At 42.0% G+C, this 8,990-nt stretch overlaps 1 protein-coding gene across 2 annotated transcripts; it reads right to left on the bottom strand.

Annotated features, from left to right (window-relative positions):
* Positions 1–901: 901 nt before the first annotated feature.
* On the bottom strand, positions 902–5,267 carry LOC146367271 (histone-binding protein N1/N2-like). 2 transcript variants are annotated; one of them, XM_084911945.1, is made up of 14 exons: positions 5,142–5,267; positions 4,902–5,013; positions 4,261–4,341; positions 4,071–4,174; positions 3,563–3,988; positions 3,381–3,460; positions 3,211–3,287; positions 3,044–3,117; positions 2,371–2,559; positions 2,131–2,294; positions 1,532–1,603; positions 1,364–1,441; positions 1,160–1,287; positions 902–1,077 (listed from the first exon to the last, which is right to left on the bottom strand). In XM_084911945.1, the coding sequence occupies exons 2-14, from the start codon at positions 5,000–5,002 to the stop codon at positions 1,071–1,073; spliced, it is 1,581 nt and encodes a 526-aa protein (XP_084768071.1). In that variant the 5' UTR covers positions 5,003–5,013; positions 5,142–5,267; the 3' UTR covers positions 902–1,070. The 2 variants fall into 2 exon arrangements, with proteins under 2 accessions (XP_084768071.1, XP_084768070.1); XM_084911944.1 differs by lacking the exon at positions 5,142–5,267 and having other exon boundaries at positions 4,902–5,085.
* Positions 5,268–8,990: the final 3,723 nt, after the last annotated feature.

Below are 8,990 nucleotides of genomic sequence, written 5' to 3'. Positions count from 1 at the left end.
CATGTCTGGTTTAGACAAATCATTACAAACCATCTAATCAGCTGCATCAAGTCAGAACATCTTTATACACTATTCTCAATGAGCTTTTAACTCATTGAACATGATCTACAGTCATGTCCTTAAAACATAAGAAAATGTAACAAAAACATGAAAATGCTCATCAGAGATCAGGTGTTGCTGTCAAGAAGCCATTTTTAATGGAGGGAAACAAAAGGATGAGGTATGCCAAATTTTACAAATATATAAGAACTGGATTAAAAGTCAGTGGCAACAATTTTATGGAGTGATGAATTCAATTTTGAACATTTTCAAATTGTCAGTTTGTATAGGAGACCAGGAGGGAGGTAAGGCAGTGGGTAGACACCCACTGCCTTACCTCCCTTTTTACAGCCTTCTGTAAAACACTGGAGGCTGTGTCATGGTTTGGGGCTGCATTTCAGCCAGGGATGTCAGGAGTCTTGTCAAAAATTTATGACTGCAGAAATTTTGATCCACCCTACGTAGAACTAAGCCAGGAGAAGTATTGGAAGCTGAAAAGCATAAATAGCATCAGAAGTTTTTAGCAATTAAAACACCAGTGTTATCAGGTTGGTACAGAGCCTTTGTTTATCTAGTGCTTTATCCAAGCGCAGGCTTTCAGTTACTGCACAGCTAAATTTTCCTGTTCGTGTGTATTCAGCTATCAGCTCTAAGGCCCAGGTTCTTGCATTCTCTTGATTAAACTGCACTTTTGCTCTCACATGGCAAACTGAATCCTCTCTTCCGACCACATGGTTAAATACAGTAAGTCAGACTGAAGAATGCTGTAGAACCAGTATGACTAAAGGAGCCACTTATGTGGTGAGTACAAACATTTATGGACAGTTCATAAACTGCCAGGAAACAAAACATTTTCATGGCTCCAGTAATGAAGGTTTAACACAGGTTTATCCAACCATCTTTATTGAATTTTACAGTATAATGTCAAACACTACAGAACAAACGTGTATTTACAACAGCAAACGTGTAAGAGACAGTTAAGAGCTTGTTGTGCTGGTGAATCTCTTCTTGAACGGAGACAAAGTGCAGCTTCACTTACTGAAACAGAGGATGACGGGATTTCAGACAAGTTCAAGGTTGTAAGTAGTAAACGGCACAGCAGACAGAATTGACACCTCACCTTTCGACTTCCATATCATTGGCGTGTTCACCTGCATCTCCATTAGTGAGAAGCATTTCGCCTGGCTGACTGTTGTCCTGCTTCGCCTTCTTTACATCCTCCTTCACCGGACTCTCCTCTGGTTTCCTCTGCAATACACGGCAGCAGTCAAATGAGGCTCACCATTATAGCTACACCACATCAATGCAAGTTAAAAAACCTCACCTTCTTTCTGACCAGGTGGGATATGTCAGAGACTGCAGCTGTGGAGGTGTTGCCAATGGAAGTGGATGTGCTTTTAATCTGTTTGGAAGTTAAACATCACACTTATTTTACAATCCTGTTGGGCTTAAGTTTGTTTCACAAAGTGTGCCATGAAAACTTGTAACTGACCTCTGAAGTGGAAGAAGAGTCGCTGTTCTTTACAGTGGAACCATCACAGGCAGAGGAAGTGGAGCCTCCATCCTGAAACAGATTGCACATGCAGCTCAAAGAGAAGCCGAAACTTGTGGCTGATCATCCAAACATTTAAGATGGATTAGGATTAGTTTTCAAGCCCCTGGAATTTATTTGTAAATCATTGTGTAGATGGCGCTTTGCATGGACCATGGTTTATTGGATTATACAACTTTCCAAACTCTGACGCACAGGTATGATGGCGGCTATGCTGTGATCATCTCACGAAAGCCTGCGGTTCACCGGACCTTACAGAGGGAGGTGTGACTAATGATGGATCGAGTTCCCAAATATTTTTCACCAAGTGGTTTATTTGTGAAGATGCGTAGCAACAGAACACAAATAGAAAAACTGAACTTCACATGTCACTGAAGCACCAGCATGCCGCATGTATTTTATGAATCCCATTTAACAACTAAACCCAAAACAATTCAGGCATCACGCTTGGTGGATAGCACCACCTTAACCAGTGCATATTGATCGCCTATGCTCTGATGACTGTCCTCCAGCTAAATCAAACTCCATGCCAAACTCACCAGTGCGTCCTTCATAGCCGCGCTCGCCATCTTCAGGCTTTCAGTGGCGTCCTCCACCTTCTCCTGGATCTCTGGCAGCAGAGCTTTGAGCTCCTCCAGCTCCTTCCTCTCCTCTGGCAGAGCCTCTGGACCTTCGGCTTTGTCAAGCATCTCCTGCAGCTTGTCTGGAATTGTATTAATAATATTAATTATTGCATTGATTCTCTGAAAGCTAATTTCACTCCAGGAGCCGATGCTTACCAAGCCTGTTCTTTATGATAGAGATCGAGCTCTTCAGAGACTCGATGGCCTCGCTGTACTGCGTGTTCAGGCTATAGGTCACACCGAGCTGGTAGTGAGTCTCTGCCAGCAGGCGGCTGTCTGAGTCCAGGTGCTTCACTTGCAGCTTCAGGCACTCCTGGAAATCCTCCAGTGCTTGTGGATAGTTCCCTGAAAAAGAGAAGCAGCAAATCAACACCTGACATGTAAAAAAACAAACAAACTCTGCATTCTCAGAGTTTCATCCACTGTTCAGGGTCAGCAGGCATGGACACTGCAATGAGCTGAGAACAGTACAGACTTCATCAGCTAAAGATTTGATCTTTAAGTGGTGATGCGACCGGGTGTGGATGTGAGCATCCACTCAGAAAACTAGCATTTCAAAAAGTTGAAGCTGAGACATTTTGTGGTTCAACTAATTTAGGCTGCCCCCGAGTGGGCAAACAGCACAATGGCAGATTTAACTTTTTAGCTGTGTTACAACCTAGTTTTAGGTACACAAAACAGAACTAAAGAAATCTCAAGCTGCTCACAGACTTTTAGTCCTGACAGAAACTGAGCACCACTGCAAACACTGAGCCATCAACACAGCTTCAAGCTCATTGCATCAAAGAGAAAACAATGATTATGTGCAAAGCTGCACATTTGTTCAGACCTGATTCAGCAGAAACTTCACCCAGTTTCAAATGAGCCTGGGCTGCCATTAGCAGATCCTCCTTCGTCTCTTTCCTTTTATAAGAACAAAGAGGAAAAGGTTACAAGCTTGAAATGCAGGTGCAAAATGATAAGATAAAAATCATGGCTCTGAAGTGTTTCCATTACCTTTTGTAGATGACTTTGGCCACTTCTAACATCTCCCAGGCCAGCTGCAGGTTACCCACCTCCTCATCGTCACTGTCCTAAAAGAGGAACACAGACAGAACACATGAAATTCAAAATTCGCACAGTCAGCTGAGTCCTTTTTTTTAACATGCGAGCGGTTTGTTCAGTACCTTCTCCCCAGTGGCGTCTCCTTCACCCTGCTCCTCTGCATCACCTTCCATTTCTACATCGTCGCCGCCTTCCTCCTCATCTACAAGCAAATGTCATGAGTTTAGATACACTGCTCTGCATGCTTCAGTAGCCAACACTGCCATTACCAAGCCAGGATCAGGACAGGAGGAGCAAAGGTCACCTGCTTCCTCCTCAGCAGCTGCTTCTTCCTCTTTAGCAGCAGAGTCCATCTTCTCAGCTGGCTCCTCTTCTTTAGCAGCAGTCTCCTCCTTAGCGGCAGAGTCCTCCTCTTTCTCCTTCTTAGCAGCATCAGCAGAGTCCCCCTCCTTCTCCTTAGCAGCAGGTTCAGAGTCATCCTTTGCATCCACTTCCTCCCCACTCTTTTCCTTCTTATCTTTACTTTCAGATTTGCTTTCATCATTCTTATTGTCCTTTTCAGCCTCCCCCTCTACTTTTTCTGTTTTTTCCTTTTTGTCACCAGCCTTGGCTCCTTCTGTCTTCTCCTGTGGATCCTCACTCTGCTTCCCTTCAACCTTCTCCCTGTCTTCAGTTTTCTTCTCCGCCATGGCGTCGTACACCTGCACCCTCAGCTCATCTCTGGTCTTTTCTGTCGACAGCAGAACAGTTGGGAATGATGTGTGCACATTTAGATTAACCGTAACTAGCCAAATATCACATTATTCCCTTACCGTCTACATTGTCTGTGCTCTCAACATTGGAGTCTTTGGGTTTCTCTTCTTCCTCCTCCTCCGGCACTCCCTCTAGAGCATTACCCAAGACTGAGTTCTCCATCCTACAACAAGTCTGGCAGTCAGAGCGGCCCCTCCATCCTCACCTTAAAGAGCTGGACATTCTCATGTTTAAACCTGATTAACCTACCGTGCCAAATCCAGGAGAGCTTTGCCATACCAGAAGAAAGCCTCGCCACATTCGTCCGCTGTGTCTCCAAACTCTTTAGCCCTATAACAAGAATTTACCATTTATTTTAGAGTGAAAAAGCAGGCATCCATTACTGCTCAAGTGCTGCTTCAGAACAAATTAGAAAGATTCCTGGAGTTAATAAAAGCTAGGCGTATAAAAAGGATTAGCGAGTGAATTATTCAAACTAGGTTTAAGCTTAAACAATAAAACAGAACCTAATGGAAATGAAATATATAAATTAAGAAAAACACTAAGCTAAACCAGTGTCACTGCTTTCTGCTCACATGCAAAGAACAGCTGCAGGCAGTTTGTGATTTGTATAAACACGTTCAAGTTCATTTTCAAACACCAGAGGGGAGAGAAAAAAAGCTGCCGTTTTGCTTTTGCACCAATCTGCACACTTGCTCAGAATCAGCCTGCACGAGGCACTGTCACCTATAAACTCTTCAATCATGTAAACAGTGAAACACACGGTTTAGTTTTAGGAAGCCCAAGTGAGCGTTTTAAAAGTAACCACGAGGGCCACTTTATGGGCCCTTTGTGGGACCGTTTCACGTTCAACCTCACTGAAACTCCAGCGTGACTTGAGGGTAACTCACAGCATGCCGCTGGCCTCCTGCAGGGTGCTCACAGCCTCCACTACCTTCCCCATCACCAAGTGCTTCTTGCCGGTACCAATCAGCTTGTTGGCCCCCTCCATGTTTACCACACCTGACGGAGAGAAACAATCGGTCAGCTCAGCTCCCTGCCTGGACTCTGAGCTCAGGTCAAACTGTACCTCGGCCTTTGGTACCAGTTTGTATTGTTTAAGTTTAAATAGCAGAGAGGCCACTACACACCTTTGACGGGGAAGAGCAGTTTTAAAAAAAAAAAAGACCTCCGGCGGCGCGCGCGTCCCAGCTCGTGTCTCGTGCCGCTCAGACTGTGTTCCGTTGTTTCAAATTGGCGCGAAATACCCCTGCTCCTTCCGGTCGCTTTCCTTATTTGTAGACCCGCGCGGGAGAATTCTTAAAGGTACAAAGTACTAACAAGAGGACTGCAAGTACCGCTGCTACAGTTACACGCATTACTACCTCAAGTACTTCTGCTGCTATTGTTATACTGCTCCTTGTATTACCACTCCTATTCATTATACTGCTCTTCCTTCCAGTGCAATACTAAAAACAACAATTGAAACTGTTATAATGAGTACTGTTGATGGCAGCCCTGTTATTATTGTACACACTGGCTTCCCAACAACCATTAATCTTTAAGAGACCTTCAGGAAGTGTTCCCTAAAGCTTGCCTGGGGATCTTAAGGTCGTTTTGCAACACTTTTAAGAACCTTTGGTCATTTTGTTTTTTATTTCTAGTAATGTCTCCACCACTAAAACAACAACAACAAGAACAACAACACAATTATAAAATATTAAATAAATAGGATATTTTGAAGAAAATGTCTTCAAATATGTAAATTACCCACACAAATGTGACATAAATGTTACATGGTTAGATCAGGTCAGAGTTATTTCTGTGACCTGCTGTTTAGTGTGAATGTTTTTTTGTCTTAGTTAATAGACAGTGGGATCACAGTAAAAAAAAAAAAAACTATGATTGAAATAAAACGTACCATTATTGAGTCATTTATTGGATCATTTTGCAATGGTATAGTATTTTACTATGTAACTAAAAGTAAAGAAATGTAGGTGATCATTTCTTTGTTGTAACAATGCTTTTTAGCAATAAATCCTGTACTGTTGGAAATATTGTTTATTTTCCCCATCAGTGGTGCCACATTTGTAAGGAAAATGCATTTGTTGGTTGAGTGTGTGGGTATCTTATCTGCCAAAAAGCTTGTTCTTCTATTGGCTCTTGTTTTGAGCTTCAGATAACCCAGGTGCTAACACTTCAGTGCCTGATTAGTGGCTGATTAGCGCTGTTCATTGATGAGTCCAGTTTCTGCTTACAGCTGTTGGATGGTAGGGTCAAAGTGTTGAGATGTTGTGGAGAACACTATGCTGATGGCTGCACCAGTAGGGTAACAGCTCCCTTACTGGAAAAACCAGACTGTCAACATTGTAGATGATATCAATGCAGAGAGATGTCAAGATGAGATTTTGCAACCAATAGCAATCCCATATCTCCACAGTCTAGGACTGAACTCTGTCCTCCAAGATGACACACGCCAACCCCACCGAATGCTTGTGGGATCAGCTTTTACATGCTTTTCGTGTCAGAGTGACCAACATACTCTCTTGAAGAATGGGACGCCATCCCACAGCACTGTGTGACCTATAGCTGGTGAATAGCAGCAGGTGATAGGCTTTTGTAGCTGTGTATGGGTCTTTCACATACCACCAAGGATGCTGCTTGTTAAATAAGTAAGCGGTTAATTTGTCCAATATGTGTTGTTTCTTCTGGTTTCAATCATCCAATTCAATAAACACCAGACAAAAGCAGACAGCAAAACTCACATACTCAACTCTGCTGCTCAACCCATAAATGCAACAAAAAAATGCAAGTTTTTACTCATTTCTAATGTTTCTCAGAGTTGTTCAGTATAAGGGTAACTGTTTAAGGATAGCCTATCTAGTAGAATTTGATGGTGCTATTGCTGTGTTTTAGTTTCACTCAGCATGTATGTAAAACAGCAGTACACACTGCTGCCATGTCCTGCTGTGAGGAGCACTGATACTCCAGCTCCCCTATGATCGCCTCCTGCTGACTCCAGTGTGCCGCTGCCTCATCAAAACAAGTCTGGACCTGACAACAAATCAGCATCATACAGATATATTTCAAATCATCCTCCCCTAAATCCCTGACAACGTTGGTGAAGGGGGAATTTGGATTTCCATTACATTATATTTTTAAACAAAAACAAAAGAAAATATTGGATGAAATATGATTATTCAGTTTTAAAAAATAGTAAAAAGTACTTTAAAGGTTTATAGTGGTCATTTATGAGCTTTAGCGATGCTACTAGGTTGAGTTTTGTTCAAACAGAGCAATACTTTCTGTTTCCACCTGTATCCTGTCTTTGTAGGTGGCTAAGCTAAGTGAGTACTGAATCCACCTACATATCGCACAAGCTAATAATCTTTTCATCTAACTCGCTAAGGAAGATCAAATGATTTTCAATGCATTTCTTTAATGCCATGCCCTGATACTGAGTCATTGGAAGTAGCAGAACTAGAAAAGCTTTTCTTTCCTCAAAGTCTGCCAATAACGCCAGATAACCCTAAATGAGCTTTACTAAACTGTACTAATTTAATAATTGTGGATTAAAAGCACCAATCATTTGAAGCCATTTTTCAGTCCATCGTCACATCTGTGACTGCTACAGCTGTTTTGTTATTCAGCACGGCTGAATGAAGCTGGGATGAGAGCTGTGTGAGAGCCCTTCAAACATCCAGCTGCTTTGGAATCACTAGGGGAGCAGATGTACTAATTATGGGCATATTGTGAGACAGGAGATGAACACAGCGCAGTGTTTGATCATTAGCCCACCGCAGTGCTTCTAACAGGAGGTTATTGTAGGCCCTCCCCTCTTATTTAGCCCTTGATGGAGCTCCATGGTAACAGTGTGCAAAGACACTGCTCGGTGACAGCGAGAGGCTGAACTGACAGCAGCCTCTGAGGTGAACTAACGTAACCTGAAAAATAGAAAGAAGAAGAAAAAACACACACTGTGGTTGGTTTCCTGAGTTTAAAAATGAATTTAATGATATATGTACGCAGAAGGTTTTAGCCAAAATGTTTAGGGCACTGGCATTAGACTCACTAGTGTGAGAGAAAACATTATTTCATTTAGGTTTCCCAAACAGGACACAATACACTTTTTTCAGTACACTATTGGGGCATGAATAAATAGGTTAACAGGTGTTAACAGTAGCACAGATTGGGCTTCTTTCCCAACCGGTCGTGGGAGATGGCGGCCCCTCTCTGAGCCTGCTTCTGCTGGAGGCTTCTTCCTGTTGAAAGGGAGTTTTTCCTCACCACTGCCACCAAGTCCGTGCTCAAAGGGGGATTGTGTAATTGTTCGAGTTTTATTACTGTGATGTATTTACGTTATAATATAAAGTGCCTTGAAACAACTATTTATGTGATTTAGTGCAATAAATAAAATATATAAATATAAAACTAGATTGAATTATTCGGGTGTAGAGTTTGAATTAATGTCATAATTAAAACCTGTCTTTGCATTTTCATATAAAAGAATGACTGCTCTGAAAAAGGTCTACTATAGCTGAAAACCCCCCAACTCAAAATCAACCGCTGTCTGGATTCCTGAAACCGGTTTCTCTTCCCTTTTGTTGTTTTTTTTCTCTTCCTGAATTATAGCAACTGTTACACATAAGGTTTGCTGTCACACGTAAATAATACTTTGGTGTAATTAGATTACACCTTGGTACACCAGGTAACTCTCCTAGGTGTTAGTAACAGTCCCATAGAGTCTGAAAATTTAAGTTAAAAGGCACGCAGAAAACTCGTCCTCTGCAAAGGCTCTGACAAATGCAGTTTGAAAGAAAGTGGTTTGGCTTAACAATCATTTCAATAACCTCTTTACCATGTTCAAATAAAAATTGTTCTCTAGCTTCTATTTAATCTCCCTGAGAGACAAACAGGTGACCCACAATAGTTCATTTATAGTTTATTACTTATTATTTATCCATATCGTTTAACACCGGGCATTTCTTTCTTTTTTCTTT

The sequence above is a fragment of the Perissodus microlepis genome, chromosome 18, assembly GCF_051167445.1.
Source record: "Perissodus microlepis isolate ML-2025 ecotype Zambia chromosome 18, ASM5116744v1, whole genome shotgun sequence".
Classification (NCBI taxonomy): Eukaryota; Metazoa; Chordata; class Actinopteri; order Cichliformes; family Cichlidae; genus Perissodus; species Perissodus microlepis.
This window is presented reverse-complemented; position numbering and strand designations above follow the sequence as displayed.

Bases quoted from the DNA above. Each gene is read 5' to 3' on its own strand.
- LOC146367271 (XM_084911945.1), bottom strand. From the start codon at position 5,002: ATGGAGGGGGCCAACAAGCTGATTGGTACCGGCAAGAAGCACTTGGTG. The intron at 3,989-4,070 runs GTAAGGGAATAA...TGCTGTCGACAG, and splicing joins GAGCACAGACAATGTAGACG to AAAAGACCAGAGATGAGCTG. The intron at 1,604-2,130 runs GTGAGTTTGGCA...AATCTGTTTCAG, and splicing joins CGGCTATGAAGGACGCACTG to GATGGAGGCTCCACTTCCTC.